Below are 21,588 nucleotides of genomic sequence, written 5' to 3'. Positions count from 1 at the left end.
CCACTTCTCTGGTAATTTTCCTGAGTTCCTCCCTTCCTTCCATTTCCTGATTTACAGCTGCTTCTAAGATGTTACTTATATTCTCTATAGTGAAGATTGATGCAAAATACCTGTTCCATTCATTTGTCATTTCCTTGTCTTCCATTATCAATTCTCCAGACTCACTTTCTATAGGACCAACACTCACTTTGTTAACTCTTACTATCTGTTTTTATATTTCTGGCTAGCTTTCTCTCGTACTCTAATTCTTCCCTTCTTATTAACCTTTGCCGTTCCTTATATTCTGTCCAATCTTCTGGCCTTCCACCTATCTTTGCACAATTATATGCTTTTCTTTAAGTTTGATACCATCTTTAATCTTTCTAGTTAACCACAGACGGTATGTCCAGCGATCCCTTGGACTTTTTCTTACTTGTTGGAATGTATCTATTCTGTGTATTCTGAAATATCCCCTTAAATGTTTGCCACTGCATCTCAATTGGCCTATCTCTTAACCACATCCTGGTTTCCTGAACTTAAGTCATCCCTCTCTATTGTGCTAATGCCATAATTAACTAACAGAACCACCCCTCCACCTTTTCCTCGTTTCCTGTACTTCCTAAATGTCCTATACCTTTCAATATTCAGGTTCCAATCCATGTCCTCCTGCAGCCATGTCTCCGTAATGGCTACCAAGTGGTACTTATTTATTTCTATGTGCGCTCTCGGTTCATCTGTTTTGTTTCGAATGCTTCGTGCATTCAGGTATGGAACCTTTAGTTATATCCTTCTATTCTTTTTATAACCTCTAGTCTCATCTGTTGATTTACTGTTAGATTTGTACTATCTATCCCTTCTGTTACAGTCTATTTATCATTTCCTGTAATAATACCTTTCTCTTTTGCCTTGTTTCTACTCTTTGATTTCCACATCTTGCCAAATTTGTACCCTTGCCCCCACTATTTAATTTAAAACCCTCTCTACTTCCCTCATTATGCAGCTCGCAGGAACAACAGTCTCAGCATGGTTCAAGTGTAGACCGTCACAACGTTTCAGATCCCACTTTCCCCAGTGTTGGTGCCAGTCCCCCACGAATCGGAACCCACTTCTTTTAAAATAATATCTTATACGCTGAAAATATTCTACTTCATAACAAAATGAGAATAACAGACCAAGAGTTTGGAAAATTCCATGTTAGCTGGTCTGCTGTGGAGTTAATTCCCGTTTATAACAAAATAAAAACAAAGCATTCCGAGTGCAGTTCATATTTACTTAACCTTTTGCTGTTTCAAATCACACTGACTAGCTTCACTACAGAGAAAAAAAATCAATTTCTCAAATCTTTTTTTGAGTATTTAAAAACCTCCAAACTAAATTTTACTCGGGAAACAGTAGATGGTCTTGCATTTAGTGTACACTATTACACATTCCTGTGACACCTTTTGCACCCTTAAAGCATAGACAACTTTACTCTGAGCTAGGCAAATTTATTCTACCTCTTTCTTATTCTTTCCCTAAGGCACACTCTACCCAAGTGATTAACTTATTGTCTTTAATTCCAGTTTTTAAGAGTTACAGCAGATCATGGATAAATAAGTTAAAAATAACTAAGAACATAGGAAAGTATAAACTTTTCAAATAATGAGTCTTACAAGTTACAAGTGGGATTCTGGCATGATTCCAGTGAATTGGAGGGTAGCAAATGTAATACTACTATTCAAGAAAAGAGAGAGAAAGAAAATAGGAAACAACAGGCTACTCAACCTGATATCAGTCATCAAGAAAATGTTGGAATCCATTATTAAGGAAATGGTAACAGGCAATGTTCCCTCTAATTTCCCTTTGCAATGCAAGGCCCGTTTATTGTCCTGCATAGTGCCTTTATGATTATCATACGGCTACACATTTTAAGACGACCACTTCTTATGCAAGGCTTGTTTGCCCCCACGTGCTAAGTTCTTGCTGTCCTTGTGCATGACAGATAGAAAAGTCAAAATACAGAAACAGTAATTAGGAATGCAAATAGTTTGTTGGCCTTTACTGCAAGGGAATTGAACTATAAAAATAAGGAAGTCTTGCTGCAAATGTTCAGGGCTTTGGTGAGATCACACCTGGAATACTGTGTACGGTTTTGGTCTCCATACCCAAATAAACTTGCCTTAGAGGGAGTGCAACACAAGTTCACTAGATTGATTCTTGGGATGAAAGGATTGTCCTCTGAGGAGAGATTGAGTAGAATGGACCAATGTTTTTGGAGTTCAGAAAAAGGAGAGATGATCTCATTGAACATAAAAAAAAATTTTGAGAGAGCTCGACGGGGTAAAGATTAGGAGGCTGTTGAACTAAAGGGTATAGCTCCAGGATATAGAGTTGGCCACTTCGGACTGAGATGAGGAGAAATCTTTTCACTCAGAGGGTTCTAAATCTCTGGAATTTTCTAACCAAGATGCTCAGTCATTGAGTATATTCAAGTTTTAGATCAAACGACTGTTCAACTCTCAAGTGAATAAAAGGATATAAGGATCAGTCAGGAAAGTGGAGTTGAGGTTGAAGATTTGCCATAATCTTATTGAATGATGGAACAGGCTCAAGAGGCCATATGGCCTACTCCTGCACCTAATTCTGATGTTCTTATTACGTTCTTATGATAATTTACAATTTCTATCTCCAGAACTAGGCTCTCTTATTGATGCAAAGCATTAATGCAAAGTGCCGCCAGTTCCAAACAGTCTCCAGCTTGTTAACTGAAATGCAAATGAAAACAATCCAGGCTCTCATCTGCAAGCTGATCTCTAAGTGGTCACTCTTCATGTGAAAAACACAAAGCAATTACACTTTGTAGCCTTCAAGTGGGACACAACTACATTCTATTCAATTTACAAGATATAACCTTCCTACCCTTATAAAGTGGAGCATCCATATATAGGAACCCACAACATGGGTTATTTTAACTTTTATCAACGGGTAAAAGTTATTTGATGGCAAATTAGTGATACATTTTACAACTCTGATCCCAGGACTACCACAAATAAATCAGTTCCCCTAGCAACTGCAAATAGCATCATTTTTTGAACATCATCAGCACTGCATAAGATATTGTTGTAACACATGAAGCAAAGTTTATATAGTATGCATTTCCTGTTTTTTTACAGAAAGGTCATGTCACACTACTTCAATCATGTCTGGGTGTAAGCTTAAAATTGATAAGGTTTAAATTCTTCTTTTACTTCCATTGCACCTGTATTTCCACCTTTTCAGCACCCAAGATATGCAGCATTAGAGGCAGCAGCGTAGTACCATCCTGACACTACTTTTGCCTACTATCACACTTAATAGTCAGTGGTCTACAGTTACAGTATATTGACATATAATTTTGTCATTACAAAATGTTGATGTAAGTTTTACAGATTACAAACACTAACGTTAAAAGTTTGACACAAAAATATAACACAGGAAGTAAAGTGATAATCTTGCTAGGAAGTGCATACCATACTCAAGACTTAGTTACAGATGCATTCAGTAAAAGACAATTCCTATCAAACTAGTTTATGGGTAGGTTACACTTGGGAAGCATGTATTTCATACACTGTAGTATATGGTCAATTTTCTTTAACTAAAATAAATGGCTTTTTTAAGGTCTCTTGCTTAACCCTCCTACACTATTTCGAAGCTAATCTACTGCTAAGAATTGGGTCAGCCTGTACCTAAACCCTAGCTCATCTGATGACTGCTCAGTCCTCATAGTGTCCAGCATCTGCAATATACCTACCAAAAGGCCACATTCCAACTCTTGAATGTTGCCATTTATGCAGAAATTGTCTAGGTCAGGAGAACAGAGACATTTTTAGTTTTTATATCGCCAATACATTAGTCTGGTTTAAATTGATTTTTGTCAAAACATGGAAGTATCCTGTACTAAGAATTAAATTACTTCAATTCAATAGTACTTGACCGTTATGTAGTCAGTGTGTGGATATGTATATATGATTAATTTAGTCCTGGATTGTGCGGAAGTCAAGCATTAAGTGTGCACTATTGTAACATGACTTTATCCACACAGCCAATATTCAAACAGCTTATTTAATTTAAAATAAACATTCCTGGCTTTATGACATCAGGTTCTACTACCTGAAAGTCTTTGCTTGGATGCTTTATCTGATGACATAGGCACTGCTTTATATTTAAGACTGCCTCTCCAAAAGTAATGTTACTTACATAATTGAACGGATTCAAGATAATACAAGTGTATATATTTGTGTGAGAAGAATAGAAGAATATTGTTAGCAAGGAAATTACATTTGAACATGTAGGTCCTGAGAATAGGTTATCTGAAAAGCAAAAATCTTGGCACAAATTCAACTGGTCAGGCTTAGCATTTAGTTGTTAATAACTTCAAATATATATTCCATGCATGCAAATATTTGCAGCCTGGCCAGTTAAATTTAACTGCATCAAATGCACCATAAATGAGGGCAGCTGTGGAGTTACTTTTAAAACAAAAACTTACCTTCTCCATTTGGGAAGACTGATAAGCAATAGATATAATTTGTATGTCCATAATATATGTGCAAACATTGCCCAGTGATTTGCCATCGGCGAATAGTGGCATCGTTACTGCAAGACAGGAACTCTAATTCATTCAAAATGGCCAGTCCTCTAACACAGTCGTTATGACCTAAAAAAGGTCAAAGTTAATATAAAAAAACATAACTGAGAAATGCTTTCCATCAACTCTCATATAAAAGTCTAAAAAACATGCTTGTTCTTTATCTGAACAGGAACCCAAAATCAAAATGAAAAACAATTACCATCTTGGAGGAGTTTATCAAAAGTGGGTTTAACATGCAAGTATGTCAGAAGAAACAGTGCAAAAACAGGCCATTTGACCCAACCTGTCCATGGTGGCACTAATGCGCCACTCAAGTTTCTTCCCAACCATCCTCATCTATCAGCATAACCCTCCATTTCATTCTCCTCATATGTTAATCTACATTTTCCCTTTAATGTATCAATACTATTAACCATGTGGCAATGAGTTCTACGTTCTCATTATCTGTGTAAAGAGGTTTCCTTTGAATTTGCTACTTAATTTTTGGTGACTATCTTGAATTGATGGTCTCTAGTTCTTGGTCCCCACAATTAAAAATTCTGTCTACTCTATCAAAACCTTTCATAGTTTGAAAGACCTCTATTAGGTCACCCCTCAGCTTTCTCTTGTCTGGGGAAAAAGAGACCAGCCTGTTCATCCTTTCCTGATAACTTTATAGTTCTGGTACCATTCATGCAATTTTTTTTTGCATTCTCTCCGGTGCCACTAAGTGTGGACCAACCAATGTTTCATAAAAGTTTTCCATAATTTCTCCACTTTACAATTTTATCCTTCTAGAAATAAACTCTAGTGTTTTGCTTGCTTTTGTTATGGCCGCAATGGACTTGTTACTGACAATTAGTATATGTTCCGATCTAGGAATACTGTGATGTTTAATTCACCATATAGTCTAATTTTGACAGCTCAGATTCATTTTGTTCTGTCCAGTTGGAACATCAACTGTACGTTGGACATTTGACTCAAATTTAACACTGATAATCTTACATAAATGGGAAGATATTTTTATGAAAGAAATCCATCATCACCTAAGAGACTAGTTAAATTAAAGCTGCAAATCTACTTGGGGACACAGTTTTATAGAAACATTTTTTATGCACACTTAATTTCAACTAGCTTCAACTCCAAGTCAGGCTGTGTTGACACTGCAGTACATCCACTTCTTATACATCCAAGATCAATTAACTTAGCAGCAAACCTGTAAATTTCTTGTTGTATGGCCCAAAAGTTCACAGTGCATTTACCCCATGTTCCTCCATTTTTAAAAAAAGATAAAAGGATCCAACTCTCTGATTTATAGAAGGACACTTACAAAATTTAGCTAAGATCTTGGAGGTTTTTCTTGCTGAGGTGATACTTTAATCTAGAAATATTAATGCGTCATAAAATGCTTAATTTTTAGCAGACAAGTTATTTTAAGGATCAGTGGTCTTTTTTATGATTTTAGAATTCAGAGGCAGTTAGTAAAATTCATTCTATTTCAACAGGAGATATGCACGGAACTAAGAATTGCATCTATCCAAAGTAAACAGGCATACCCATAAAAGTGTGCTCACAACGGCCTGCTTTCCACATCTTAATTGTTTTGTCAGCAGATCCTGTCAGCATGAAACCTTGTTCAGGTAGTATCTTTACTGCCCAAACTGCTGCTGTATGACCCTAAAAGCAAAATACATTTCAAAAATTATTTCACACCAAGAGAATATACTCAATTTTTGTTAAAAGGATGTAAAATAAGATATACCTGTAAAGTCATCAAACATTTCTCATTTAGCCAGACTTTAGAGGTTGTATCCCAAGATCCACTGAGTAATGTCCCAAATTTTCCAGCTGACAGACTACAGACTAGAAGAGAAAAAAATGCATGAAAAACTGTATAATGTGGAATCTGGATTATCTGAAAAAAAAATCATAAAAGATGAGACACAAGTGGGACTTTGGACTTAGCTTTGAATAAATTACCTATACATAAATGCAGGTTTTTAAAATTGATTTTGCAGAGGCTCCAGATCCAGTCTAAGTTGTTACCTAAACATCCAGTATTTGGTAGAATTCAATTCCAAGCAATTCTAATACTTAGTCAGTTTCAGGTCAGAAAGAAAACAGTAGATATCAAAATCCCAAAATTTATTTTCAAGAAAATAGCATATTTTTAAAAACGGAATACCTCTTATCTGCATAAGTCATGGAATTGATTAGATAATCTAAAACTCACTGTCAGATAAAGGTTAGTGGAACTTTTGATTGCCTACCAAGTGGTACCACTCCCATCTGAGTCAGAAGATTGCATGTTCAAGTACTACTCCAGAACTTGAGCACATAACCTAAGTTGTCACTTCAGTGAAGTTCTGAGACACTACCACAATATTAGAGGTGCAATTTTCAGATTCAGCCCTACATTGTGTTCCATCTTCCTGTTTAGGTGGATATAAAAGGCCCCACAACAATCATTTGATGAAAAGCAAGAAGTTCTGTCAGCATCAGTTAATATAAGCAAAAAGTAGTTAACTGATCATTCGTCTTTGCTGCTGCTTATGGAACATTGTTTTGAACGAATTGACTATCATGTAAATGTGCATAACAACAGAGACTAAGGGCAGAATTTTCTGCCTGCCGGGCCCGACCCAACCTCCGGCGGGCGAGGAGCCAATCCCCGCCGCCATTTTACGTGGGCGGGCCAATTAAGGCCCGTCCAGCGTGACGGCGGGGGGAGGATTCCCCAAAAGTGAGTGTGCGCTCTTTTGTGCATGCGCATGAAAGAGCACACATCTCCCTGAGGCTAAGTGCTGCCTCAGGGAGATCGCTGACAGTTTTAAAAACATTAAAAATAGAAACAAAAAAATCCTTAACATGTCCCCCTCATGTGACAATGTCACATGAGATGGGACATGTTCATAAATTACACTAAAACTTTATTAAACTTTTAAAATCCCTAAATGAAACCTCATCCCGCCGGTGGATGAGGTTTCATGTTTTTTCTAATTCCCGTGGGGCAACCTTAAGGTTGGACGGGCAGGTCCTTTAATTGTTTCAATGATCCTGTCAATGGCCTCAATTGGCCATTGACAGGTCGGCGGGCGCACTGCTGATTTTGCTGCGGGCCTGCCTTCCTGAAAATTTAAATGGGGCGGGATGACGTCGGGGGTTTCCCCAGACATCATCCCACGTCATTTTACGCGTCGGCAAGCGGGCCCCGCCCCCTGCTCGCCGACGGAAAAATTCAGCCCTAAGTTTCTAAACTAATTAACTGCAAAACACTTTGGGATGCCCTGTAGATGTGAAAGCAAAATCTTTCTTCTCTCAATTTCCATTATCCATTGACATTGCCCCAGTATGATGTATAATCAAGGTTGAACAATATTAAGTGGCAAGGGTATATAAAATAATAATTTTTTTCCAAAAAATATACTTTATTCATAAATTTTGAAAAACTGCATTTCATAACAGTTCAACTTTCACACTGCATAAAGTGCAGTTTAGATCAGTTTATTTCAATATAGTACATGAGGTGTTTCACCACCACTGTATTACAGGTTATATTTACAATGTAAATAAAATTAATATGATACACGATACAGTAACAGGCCATTTGTCTCATTAAGTCTGTGACATACATCTTAAAGTTCCTCTTTTTCTAAGCAACTATCCAATTGTTTAAAAGCAACTAATAGAAAATTCTGGTTTGACAAGTTTTTGGTAATGTTCAGGGTAGCATTTTACCTAGTGTGATATCAAGGAGCACTAACAAAACTGAAGTCAATCGGAATCAGGAGAACTCTCCAATTACCCTCTATGTAAAGAATTTGTTTTTAACTCACCCTTTGAAATTCTTTCAGCTCTTCCTTCAAAAGAGTTGAACTCAGGAAGTGAGGTGAGAGTGACTGCCCTTGATAAGAAGGCAGTATTTGATACTGTAGCATCAAGGAACCCCAGCAAAACTGAAGTCAATGGGAATCAGGGGAGAACTCTACCTAGCACAAAGTTTGAGATTGCTGGGGGCCTATCATCTCAGATTAAATCTGGTCCCTCTTTAACATTTTACTAACCAGCATAAACAATCCATCATTATCAATCTCATTCCAATTCCTTATGCTCTTGTTGACTCTATAAAGGAATTCCCTTAACTTCTCAGCTCTAAAGAAAAATATTCCTTACTTCTAGCTTAATAACTGTAAAGCCTCACCCTAATAAAGCCAAGCTGTTTCAATACTGGCATTGAACTGACAAAGTGCAAAATTGCCAAGGTACATCCTGTCCACAAAAAGCAGGACAAAACCAATCCAGCCAAATACCACCCCATCAGTCTACTCTCAATCATCAGAAAAGTGATAAAGGTGCATTCAACTGTGCTATCAAGCGCACTTAGACAGCAATAACCTGCTCAGTTTGGATTCTGCCAAGGCTGCTCGGCTCCTGACCTCATTACTACCTTTGTCCAAACATGGACAAAAGAACTGAACTCAAGAGGTAGGTTGAAGTGACTGCCCTGATATCAAGGTAGCATTTGACCAAGTGTGGTATCAAGGAGCCCTAACAAAATTGAAGTCAATCGGAATCAGGAGAAGTTTCCACTGCTTGGAGTCATACCTAGCACATAGGAAGATGGTTGTGGCTGTTAGAGGCCGATCATCTAAGACCCAAAACATTGCTGCAATAGTTCCTCAGGGTGGTTTCCTAGGCCCCATCATCTTCAGCTGCTTCATCAATGACCTTCCCTTCAACATGAAGTCAGAAGTGGGGATGTTTGCTGATAATTGCACAACTCTTCAGATACTGATGCATTCAGCGTCCATATGCAGCAAGATCTGGACAACATTCAGGTTTGGGCTAAAAGTGGCAAGTAACGTGCACCACACAAGTGCTAGGCAAGCCACGGACCATCCTGAATTGGAACTATATTGCTGTCCCTTCGCAGTTGCTGGGTCAAAATCCTGGAACTCCCTTCCTAACAGCACCCACAACAGATGGACTGCAGAGATTCAAGAAGGTGGCTCACCACCTCCTTCTCAAGGGCAATTAGGGATGGGCAATAAATGCTGGCCTTGCCAGAAACGTTCATATCTGATGAAAGAATTTAAAACTTTAACTGCACCTTTTCCACATTCTTCCTATACTCTCAATATAACTTTGCAATTGTCTTGTAAAAGTTCAACATTGCTTTTGGTTTCCATGTTTCTACATATAGAACCAACTTTACAATTTAATAGAATCCCTCTACCATTGTTTTTGATTTGCTAATTTTGTACCTTTAAATATATTTCCTGGATTAATTCAATTTAAATACAAGTTTCTTCCCTTCCCCCAAGCAACCCCTTGCAATTATAGAGCATTTTCTCTCAGCAACTGCTAAGAGCACAATTTCAGGATAACCATACTATTATTAGAATTAGAAGCTCAAGTTCCTGAAATCTAAACTGTCTACTTTTTAATCATCTTCTGTCCACAGTGAAACTCCACTATAATACTGACTTTGGAATCAATTTTATGTTGTTCTACTGAACATCTAGTTTCTTACAAGCTCAAATTTAATGCAAATGTTAAGTGCTTCCTGTACAGGAAAAACTGCAAAGCAGATTTCATTGAACCTGACTGGCACAATCAATCAGAAACATAAGCAGCAACCCCATAGCATGGAAGTAGTACTGAGTCATGCAGACCAGGAAGGTCCCTGACAACTGGGACAAGGTAAAACCAGCATAACATATTTCAGTACTCAAGACTAGAGAACCCAAGGGTGAAGAGATAAAGAAAATAATCCACTAAAGAAATTGTGTGTAAACGTGAGGCAAAAGTAGGATCAGGCTATACTGTAGTAACACCCATAGTTGAACATCCTGCCAATATTCTTATAAATTAATGGTAACTGGGACAAGGTACTGGAAAGGCACCAGGTCTAGGGAAACATAATAAGAGCCTTCTGTAATAAAGGGGATAAAACAGATGAAGAAAATCTACATGAATTCAGTAATCAACAACATTTCTAGGATTTTTTTCACTAGTTTAAAACAATCTAATCTCCAAAACAAGTATGCTTTCAATCTGAAGTGCTGTAACACCTCTAAATGTTCTAGTTTGTGATAAAATTCAACAGCAGCACAAAGTAATTTCAAAAGAGTTCAATGTGTCAAAATCATATCCCATTTATCTACAAATTTTTCTACCATTAGAGAACCTCCAACTTGTATCATGAAACTATGACAGGCCAATTCCTTTCCTGTAAATACGTGAAGTTTCTGTTGTACATTTCAAAGGGTCATTGCAAATTAGCATTAGTCAAACAAGGAAACCAAACACATAGGATAATGAACTCTTACCTGTATTTTTATGTCCCTTCAGAATGTACAATGGTGCTGGGCTATCCAAAGTGAAAACACAAATGTTATGGTCATTGCCTCCAGTTACAATCAGTCCACGAGGGTATGTGTCATTGGGTGCTATGATGCACACACAAGACACAAAATTTGAATGTCCATTCATACAGTGCATCTCTGTAAAACCCCTGTTTGGACTGAAATAGAAGCAATCCAGTTAACTTTTTCACCAGAATAAGATAAAACATTACACGTAGTATTTCATCAAACAAAGCTTTCCAAAAAACTCTACTATATTCACCTACTGGCCTACACTTTGCTAGTCTGAACTGCCTTATTTAATAAGGAAAACATACAGTATTAAACATATTATGAGTCTTGAAGTGTAAGCACCAAGAGAGAGCTACAGTCCCTACAACATGGAACTGGCTTCTATTATGGTCATTGAAAGGTGAATTATATTATCACTAAGCTGCACAGGGGTTAATCAAAAATTAGTTAACATGAAGTTCAGGGTGAACATATAGTGGATAGCCTCCCTCTAGAAACAGGGAACCAGTTTCCACTGATTATAAAACACAATAACTATCAAGGATTAAACAGATAAAAGCAAAATACTGCAGATGCTGGAAATCTGAAACAAAAACAAAAATTGCTGGAAAAACTCAGGTCTGACAGCATCTGTGGAGAGAAAGACAGAGTTAACATTTCGAGTCCAGATGACTCTTCTTCAGAACTAAAGAGAAGTAAAAATGTGGTGAAATATATACTGTTTAAGGGGGGGGGGGGGGGGGGGTGGGACAGATGAAGCTGGATAGAAGGCCAGTGATAGGTGGAGGAAAAGGGATGATTGCAAAAGATGTCATAAACAAAAGGTTGAAGGGGTGTTGATGGTGGTGATACTGGCTAAGGGAGGTGCTAATGGTGACATTAAGAGTAGAAAGCAGGATGAGCAAGTGACAGATGGCCCTAGTGGGGGTGTGGTGGGGGGAGGGGGCAGTGTGGAAGCAAGGATCAAAATGGGCTAAAAGGTGGGGATAAAACAATTAATGGAAATACATTTTAAAAATAATAGAAATAGGTGGGAAAAAAATGTATATGTAAAAATTAAAAAATAAATATTTGAAAAAAGGGGATCAAAAAAGGGTGAGGACAGGGGAGAGAGTTCATGATCTGAAGTTGTTGAACTCAATGTTAAGTCCAGAAGGCTGTAAAGTGCCTAATCGGAAGATGAGGTGCTGTTCCTCCAGTTTGCGTTCAGCTTCACTGGGACATTGCAGCAGGCCAAGGGCAGACATGTGGGCATGAAAGCAGGGTGGTGTGTTGAAATGGCAAGCGACAGGAAGGTCTGGGTCATGCTTGCGGACAGATCTAAAGTGTTCCACAAAGTGGTCACCCAGTCTGCGTTTGGTCTCTCCAATGTAGGGGAGCAACTTGCAGTCTCAGAAATGATTTCATACACTGAAGAAGGCCTGACTGATTTTCCCCTCTCTAATCTGAAGGTTATAGTTAACTGTAGCTGCTCACCTATCACCTAGCAAAGAGCAGCACATTCAGAAAAGATCAGACATCCAACCTGGGATTTAAAAATCATAAGATCTAAGAAATAGGATTGATTTTCTGGTCTTTAGGGTTACTTTCCTGTTATTAAAGTTCTATGCAATCATGCATCTGCTTGAAATTTGATGTACAACCCCATATCTCTCACATTGTCTACATTATTATTCTAAAATCTATGAAGTTTGTCAAGGTGCTGAATTTTGTCCCATATATATTTTTAATTACAATGTGGTAGCAAATTGGCCTCAATTTCCAAGATCACGCCTTTATTTCATATTAATCATGAAAACATCAACTTAAATTCTGTTATTTCTGTTATAGTGGGGACTTATGCATATTGTTTCTATTTTAATTTTTTAAAAACAAATTACATCTAAGGTGTTGTTCTAATTGTCAACATCTTACTTTGCCCAAGCATACCTCCCTAACAGCACTATGGGTGTATCTACACCACATGGACTGCAGCAGTTTAAGAAGTTGATGGGGCAATTAGGGATGGGTAACAAAAAATGCTGGCCTAGCGAGAGATGTCCGCGTCCCGTGAATGAATATAAAAAAAAGTTTCCCCAATGTTTATTCAACAAGCTAATTCATGCAAGTTTTTTTTTGCAAACCAAAGCCCCAGTGTTCTGCATTCTACACAATGCTCCTTTAATTCACCATAGTCAAAGACAACTGAAGATTGCCATTTTATTTGCTCAAAGTTGTTTTCACAACCTACCCGCCTAGGAAAAAACATGGGTTAAATAATTATGGTATGTGAGAGGCCTTCAAGACAGTGTTCTATTTTGAACTGACCAATGATTGGTGGTATTAAGGACATTATTAATTCGCACGTCTCACTTTGTACAAAAGGGTAATCACAAACACTTTCGGGAAGTCAAGGCAAAGTCCATCCAAATTCCTGCATCAACACTTATACTTATATAGCACCTTTAATGTAATGAAACATCCCAAGGTGCTTCACAGGAGCATTATAAAACAAAACATGATACTGCGGCACATAAAGAGATATTAGGTCAGATATTAAAAAGCTTGGTCAAAGAGGTAGGTTTTAAGGAGTGTCTTAAAGGAGGAAAGCAAAGTAGGGAGACTATGAGGTGTAGACTGGGTATTCCAGGGGTTGGGGCCAAGGTAACCTGAAGGCGAGGCCACCAACGTTGAAGGAATTAAAATCAGGGATACTTAAGAGGCCAGAATGAGATGATCACAGGTATCTCAAAGAGTTGTGGGGCTTGAGAAAATTATACAGAAATGGAGAGACGAGGCCACTGTGGGATTGAAAACAAGGATGAGAATTTTAAAATTAAGGCTTTGCTCCACCAGGAGTCAATATAGGTCACCGAGCACAGGGGTTAGGGGAACAGGGCTTGCTGCGAGTTAAAACACGGCAGCGGAGTTTTGGATGATCTTAAGCTTAGGAAGGGTACAATGAGGGAGACCCTCCAGGATGTATTGGAATAATTGAGTCTAGGTATTCAGCATCAGATTAGCTGAGACAGGGGCGAAGCTGGGCAATGTTATAGAGATGGAAACAGGCAGTATTAGTGGGGAGGCGGTGGAGTAGTGGTATTGTCACTGGACTAGTTATCTAGAGACCCAGGGTAATGCTCTGGGACCCAGGTTTGAATCCCACTGTGGCAGATGGTGAAATTTGAATTCAATAAAAATACGGAACTAAAAGTCTAATGATGACCATGAAACCATTTTCGATTGTCGTAAAAAACCATCTGGTTCACTGATGCCCTTCAGGAAGGACATGGACTGCAGTGGTTCAAAAAGGCAGCTCATCACCACCTTCTCAAGGGCAATTAGGGATGGGCAATGAATGCTGACCTAGCCAGCGATGCCCACATCCCATGAACAAATAAAAAAAATTACTTGGAAGCTCATCTTGGGATGAAACGTGACACAGAGATTGTAAAGAGACTAGCTTAATTTCAGACGGTCGCAGAAGAGGGATGGAATCGATAGTTAGGGATCGGAGTTTGGAGCAGGGACTGAAAATAATGGTTTCAGTCTTCCCAATATTTAAAACAAGCTATAAAGGTCAGGCAAGATAATACAATTTATATTTCAATGGTCAATAAAAATTCAAGTGATTCAGTAAACACTGTGTTCTAGTATTGTTTTGGGCAAGTGCCAATAATCAAAACCCTTCCTTCCCACCAACTCTAAGCATTTTGGACTTGTGGAGGCAAGTTTACCGTTGTCCAGGAACAGACACAACCTGAGGGAGGATGGCAAGAGCAAACTTTAAAAGCCATTCTCTTCTAACAATACAACTACAACCTCTCAGTTGTAAAAAAAAGACTTTGCTTCACCGCAAATCAGACATATGGCAAAGTTCCGAGGTGATGCAAACATTAATTGGAATGCGCATTACCTAACATCCTCCACTTCAAATCCTCAATGGAGCTAAGAAAAGCATTTGAACACAAGGCCACCAGGCATTTATGGTTAGCCAATAAGAGAACTTTCTACCTAGATTGGCAAATCACAAGAGGAAATCAATTAGAATAACTAAGACTAGAGTGAACAAGAAAGGCCTCTGCACACTGGGCAGTCACACGGAGGCCATTTTCAAAGGCATCTCATGTAGTTCAAAGGAGACTGAGGAAAGGACAAAGCAATCAGGAATATATTGGGACAGAAATCCAGAGTCCTCTAAAATTTCCGCAGAAAAAGCAGATCTAATGTCATCAAGTGAGTCAGCAGGATGGAAAGACCAGAGATACTCAGAGACATAATGCACTCTGTTGCATTCAATCTGAAATACCAATACCCAACATAACCCATTTCAGTTGTCTCATGTCAGATTCTTAAAAAGTTAAATGCTGGAAATTGAATAAATACAGTAAATGCTGTTTGGATGAAGGTGAATGTCTATCTGAAAATGTCATTTATTTTCTTTTCCCCATTTTAACATATATTAGGAGTTGGAGTAGGCCGTTTTGCCCTCGAACCTGCTCACCAGTCAATAAGATCATGGCTGATCTGATTGCAGCCTCAACTCCACATTCCGTCTATCCCCGATAACCTTTGACTTCCTTGTTAGTCAATGATCTATCTACCCCTGCCATAAAATATTCAATGACCCTGCCTCCACCACTTTCTGGGGAAGAGAATGCAAAGATTCACAAGCCTCAGAAAAAATTCTTCTCATCTCTGCTTTAAATGGGAGAGCCCTTATTTTTAAAACTGTGTCCCCTAGTTCTTGTCTCTCCCATAAGGGGAAACATCCTTTCAGCATCGACCCTATCAAGTCCCCTCAGGGTCTTGTGTGTTTCAATAAGATCACCTCTCAATCTTCTCAACTCCAATGGATTCAGGGCCAACCTGTCTAACCTTTCCTCAAAAGCTAACCCCTTCATTCCAGGGATCAGCCAAGTGAACCTTCTCTGAACTGCTTCCAATGCATTTATATCCTTTCTTAAGTAAGGGGACCAAAACTGTACACAGTACTTCAGATGTGGTCTCACCAACGCCCTGTACAACTGTGGTAAGACATCCTTACTTTTACATTCCAATCCCCTTGCAAAAAACGACAACATTCTATTTGGCTTCCTAATCACTTGCTGTATCTGCATACTAACTTTTTTGTGATTCATGTACAGCACTTCCTGTTTTTACTTCCTGTATCTGGGATATATAGGCAGGATTCAACAGGAATGATAATGAAAGAAACAAGTTGAATGCAGCACCTTTCTTTGGAAACTCAACGATGCTAAAGGTTTCACAAAATTCACTAGACCATTATGTAAACATGCAATGATGTTAAACAATGCAAGGCTATAATGAGAGGATTTTGATATTATATTGCTTGACATCATTGCATGTTAAAAAACTGCAATGTCAATGTGTGCTTATCTTGTCTACATTTCTGAGCAGTGGATCACAGAATAACAATTAGCAACAGGAATCCTAACAATTTTTTCTTCCCCAAAAAGCTGCTCGATCCAATTACAGGTCAGCAAACATCTACCTTATCACAAATTTGGGATCAAACCTGACTTCTGATCTGTATAGCTTAGCCTTGTACCACTGATATAAATATTCAATTTCCCCAAATGAATTATTGTTGAATGTGAGTGAGGATGTTCTGCTCTGTGTCTGTGTTCATTTCCCAAGAACTTTGTCTTTTAAGTTTTTGCTCAGGCTTCACATTTAAGATCAAAACTAAAATTAAGGCTCCTAAAAAGTAGCTAATCACTATCAGATAAATGCTACCCCTCGACAACATTATCCAAAAAAAAAACTGCTGTAGTTTTCATCCATACACTTACAACATCCAACTCTAACTCACCACAGCCCCTCTTGACCCTTGAACTGTCTCTAAGTTTGTTTGTCCGACATCCAATAATTGGTCAGCCGGAATTTCCACAAACTAGATATTGGGAAGACTGAAGCCATTGCTTTCCGAACCTATGACAAATTCCTTTTTACTCTATGATTCCATCCCTCTCCCTGGCAACTGTTTGAGACTTAACCAAACTTATTTCAACCTTGGTGTCATACTTGAACCCAAGATGAGCAGCTTCTGGCCACATATCCGTGCCATCATTAAGACCACCGATTCAACCTCTGGACAATTGCGTGACTTCAACCCCACCTCAGCTCATTGGCTGGTCAAACCCTCATCTATACTTTTGTTACCTCTGCTCTTGACTATTCCAATGTATTCCCAGGCTGGCCTCCAGCCTTCGAGCCTCTGTAAACTTGAGATCATTCAAATCTCTGCTGCCCATATGCTAACTTGCACCAAGTCTCGTTCACCCATCACCTCTGTGCTCACTGACTTACATTGGCTTCGGTTCAGCGTCGCCTCAAAGTCAAAATTCTTGGCTATAATGAGTGGGATACCACAAGTATCTATGCTTGGGGCCTCTGCTATTTACAATTTATGTCAATGAATTAGAACTTATCCAAGTTTGCTGATGATACAGACTTAGGTGTAAAAGATGCTGCAAAGGAATATAGACAAGTTGTGAGTGGGCAAGATCATAAAAGATGAGGTATAATGAAAAGTGTGAAGTTCACAGAATCACAGAATTGTTACGGTACAAAAGGAGGCCATTCGGCCCATCATGTCGGCACTGGCTCTCCGATACAGCATTATGTATCAGTGCCAGTCTCCTGCCTTTTCCCCATAACCCTGCACAATGTTTCCATTTAAATAATCATCTCCCTCAAATGCCTCGATTGAACCTGCCTCCAACATACTTCATGGCAGTGCATCCCAGACATGAACCATTCGCAGTGAGAGAAAGAATTTTCTCACATCGCCTCTGCTTCTTTTGCAAATCACTTTAAAACTGTGCCCTCTGGTTCTCGATCCTCTTACAAGCGGGAGCAGTTTCTCCCTATCTACTCTGTCTAGCCCCCTCATGATTTTGAACATCTCTATCAAATCTCCTTAGCCTTCTCCTCTCCAAGGAGAACAATCCCAACTTCTCCTAACTATCTTCATACTGAAGTTTCTCATCCCCAAAACCATTTTTGTAAACCTCTTCTTGCACTCTGTCCAATGCGTTCACATCCTTCCTAAAGTGTGGAACTGTACACAATACTCCAACTGAAGTCTAACTAGTGTCCTCTACAAGTTCATCATAACCTCCTTTGTCTTGTACTCTATGCCCCTATTAATAAACCCTGGGGAACTCCACTACAAACATTCCTCCAGCCTGAAAAACATCCATTAACCATTGCTCGCTGTTTCCTCATGCCTAGCCAATTTTGTATCCATGTTGCTACTGTCCCTTTTATTTCATGAGCAATGACTTTTCTCACAAGTCTGTTGTGCAGCGTTGTATCAAATGCCTTTTGGGAGTCCACGTACACCACATCAACAACATTACCCTCATCAACCCTCTCTGTTACCTCTCCAAAAAACTTCGGCAAGCTAGTTAAATGTAATTTTTTCTTAAGAAATCCATTCTGGCTCTTCTTAATCAACCCACATTTTTCCATGTGACTATTAATTCTATCCTGAATAATTGTTTCCAGAAGCTTCCCCACCACCCAAGTTAAACTGACTGGTCTGTAATTGCTGGGGTAATCCTTGGAGCCTTTTTTGGACAAGGGCATAATGTTTGCAATTCTCCAGTCTTCTGGCACTTCCTGAGTCCAGAGAAGACTGAAAGATTAAGGCCAGTGCCCCTGTAATTTCCACTCTTACTTCCTTCAATATCCTTGGATGCATCTCACCAAGTCCCAGTGCCTTGTCAACTTTAAGTACTGACAGTTTATCCAATACCACCTCCTGATCAATTTTGAACCTTCTAGTGACAGAGTTTCCTCTACTGTCACCATGGCCTGAGTAGCCCGGGTTACCCACTTTGACAGGAAAGATAGGGAAGCTGAATTTTTTTTTAAAAAGGTGAGAAACTGGATAATGCTTGTTTTCAGAGGGACCTGAATGTCTTTATGCATTTGGTTAAAATGCAGATACAGCAAGCAATTGGGAAAGCAAATGGCATGGTAGCTTTTATTACAAAGTGATTGGAATAGAAAGGTAAAGAAGTCTGACTGCAATTGTAAGACCAATATGTACAATTTTGGTCTTGTTATCTAAGGAAGGATATGCTTTCCTTAGAGGGAACACAACAAGGGTTCACTAAACTGATTCCTGGGATGACAGGACTGTCCTATGAGGAGAGATTGAGTCAATAGAGTTTTGAAGAACAAGAACTAACCTTATTTTTTATTCTTTCATGGGCTGTGGGCATCGCCGGCAAGGCCAGCATTTCTTGCCCATCCCTAATTGCACTTGAACTGACCTTGCTAGGTCATTTCAGAGGGCAGTTAAGAGTCAACCACATTGTTGTGGGTCTAGAGTCACATGGAAGGCCAGACCAGGTAAGGATGGCAGGTTTCCTTCCCTAAAGGACATTAGCAAACCAGATGGGTCACTAATACTGAGATTAGCTTTATATTCCAGGTTTATTACTTGAATTCAAATTCCACTAGCTGCTGTGATCAGATTCAAACCCATGTCCCATTAGCCTGGGGTATCTGGATTACTCCATTGAGAAATATAAAATTATAAGGGGCTTAACAGGATAAATGCTGTTAGGATATTTGCCCAGCTGAGTCGTCTAGAACTCAGTGATAGTTTAAAAAAATGGCCAGGGCCCGGACTGAAATGAGGAATGAGGAGAAATTTCTTCAAAGGATGGTGAATCTTAGGAATTTTCTAGCCTAGAGAGCTATGGACATTCAGTTGATGTGCAGATTCAAGACCGAGATCATACATTTTTGGAAAGTAAGGGAAACAAGGGATATAGGGTTCCTGCAGAAAGGTGGATTGAGATAAATCAGCTATGACTTTAGTGGATGGAGCAAAAGGCCTACGCCTGATCCTATCTTTATGTTCTTATATTCAAACTGATTTCAAATCCCCCATAGTCTTGCCCTTCGCTATCTCTGTGACCTCTTCCAGTCCTACAACCCTTCACGACTTCTGCACTCCTCCATTTCTGGCCTAGAGCATCTCAATTTTAAAATCACTCCACCATTGGTTGATATAATTGCTAACGCCCCAAGATCTGGAATTCTCTGTCTCTCTTTCAAGGGACTTTTTAAAACCTCTCTAGTTGATCAAGCGTGCTAATATCGCCTTATGTGGCTCAGTGTCCAATTTTGTTTGACAACACTCCTGTGAAGCGCCTTGGGATGTTTAAGGTGCTATGTAAATACAAGTTGTTGTTAAATCATAGTTATTAGAGTTTGTTTTTTTCCCACGAAAAACATCTGCATACAGACGATCACAGGAAGCTGCCCACTTTTATAGAGAGGCCATAGAATCGCGGTCGAGTATTAAATATGCAGCTTCATAAATCGGGACATTAACGAACCCCCACCCCAGGACCGAAGCTGTCATCAGAGGCGCCACACTCCCTGGCGGGGCCTACAGCCAAGCTCCTGACTTTATTTTTTTTTTACCTGCTGGGCACCCACACTCGAGCAGTGCGGTCCCTAGACACGGACACGAAAGCTCCCACAGGGAATAGGGTGGTGGCCAGCCCCCTGACGTCCATTTCGTGCCCGGGTAAGGAGCAGCTGAGCCTGAATCCGGATGACGCCATGTCGGCCTGGCCGTCTCTGCCGGGAACATGGCGGCATCCTGGGAACAGCAAACCCAACACCTTCCCCTTTCTGTAAATTTATTATAAAACATACAACTCCAGTCAAAACTCTCAATTATTGGTGCACTTTTAAATATATGTATTTAAAAATACGTTAACAATTATCAACGTGCCTCAGACGGGTCAGAGGTGCGTAGCCATGGTAACCGTCATCAAAGGCTGACGATTATAATTAGCCGCGCCGGACAAAGGTGCTCATTTAATTCTGGTTAGAAAAGAAATTAACGTGAGGGGTTTTTTTTTCGTTTTTAAATCGGATTAAGGGAGAAATAAAAGTTAATTGTTTTAGTGTCGGCGGCGGAAGGGATCATTTGGGGTGACAAAACTGACAGGAGCCGCCGGGTGGGAGGGAACCACAACGACATCTAGAGGTTCGGATGACCGAGTTGGAGCCATTGACCCTGTCCTAGCGTTGAGTAGACAGGTAAACAGCAACAGAGCTGAGGGAGCCAGCTCAGTCAATGGCTATTAACTTACCCTTAACACTCAATGCACAAAAGTCCCACCGTCACCCATCACTCATCTGCTCCTTCAGTTCCTTTTATTCCTGGACTGCTCAAGAAAATTGTTATGATATTCAATTATATATATTTTTAAAATCCTAATAGCTGAACTACACATTCCTCTTTCTGCCCTAAGTCTTAGATTAGGTCTAAGTCTGCAAGTTTAAATTATTCGTGTTAATTTTTCTAACGCTCGCGGGGAAGATATTTTTTTCTGCACACGTTACAAAATCCCCCACAATTAACTATGTTCCTGCTGCTTTAATTTTCATTAGTTTTTTTTAGTGAGATGGTAGTAAGGTGGTAATAATGAGAACCCCTGCCAGACTGTACATGCGGGAGTCCTTTTTTTAAAAAAAAATGCCTTCGTGGTGTGTTTAAGTTGTTTCATTTTCTTCATGTTTAGACTCTTATCAGGCGTGACTCACTCACCAAATCACCAAGGAAACGTGACGCTTCCCCGGAGCGGCAGTGAGTGCAAC

At 39.4% G+C, this 21,588-nt stretch overlaps 1 protein-coding gene across 3 annotated transcripts in view; it reads right to left on the bottom strand.

Moving 5' to 3' along the window:
• plaa (phospholipase A2-activating protein) overlaps window positions 1-20,571 on the bottom strand; it is a 56,325-nt gene extending 35,754 nt beyond the window's left edge. The window contains exons 1-5 of one of the 3 annotated variants that reach the window (XM_078569389.1): window positions 20,401-20,571; window positions 10,900-11,093; window positions 6,330-6,430; window positions 6,124-6,244; window positions 4,487-4,654 (exon numbers count right to left, since the gene is read on the bottom strand). In XM_078569389.1, coding sequence (XP_078425515.1) covers window positions 4,487-4,654; window positions 6,124-6,244; window positions 6,330-6,430; window positions 10,900-11,093; window positions 20,401-20,543 — 727 coding nt within the window. In that variant the 5' untranslated portion in view covers window positions 20,544-20,571. The remainder of the gene's footprint in view (window positions 1-4,486; window positions 4,655-6,123; window positions 6,245-6,329; window positions 6,431-10,899; window positions 11,094-20,400) is intronic. The other 2 variants (XM_078569394.1, XM_078569402.1) reach the window with 2 other exon arrangements.
• Window positions 20,572-21,588: the final 1,017 nt, after the last annotated feature.

The sequence above is a fragment of the Cetorhinus maximus genome, chromosome 2 (assembly GCF_964194155.1).
Source record: "Cetorhinus maximus chromosome 2, sCetMax3.hap1.1, whole genome shotgun sequence".
Taxonomy (NCBI): Eukaryota; Metazoa; Chordata; class Chondrichthyes; order Lamniformes; family Cetorhinidae; genus Cetorhinus; species Cetorhinus maximus.
The sequence above is the reverse complement of the archived record's forward strand: the minus strand, read 5'-3'. Positions and strand labels throughout refer to the sequence as shown.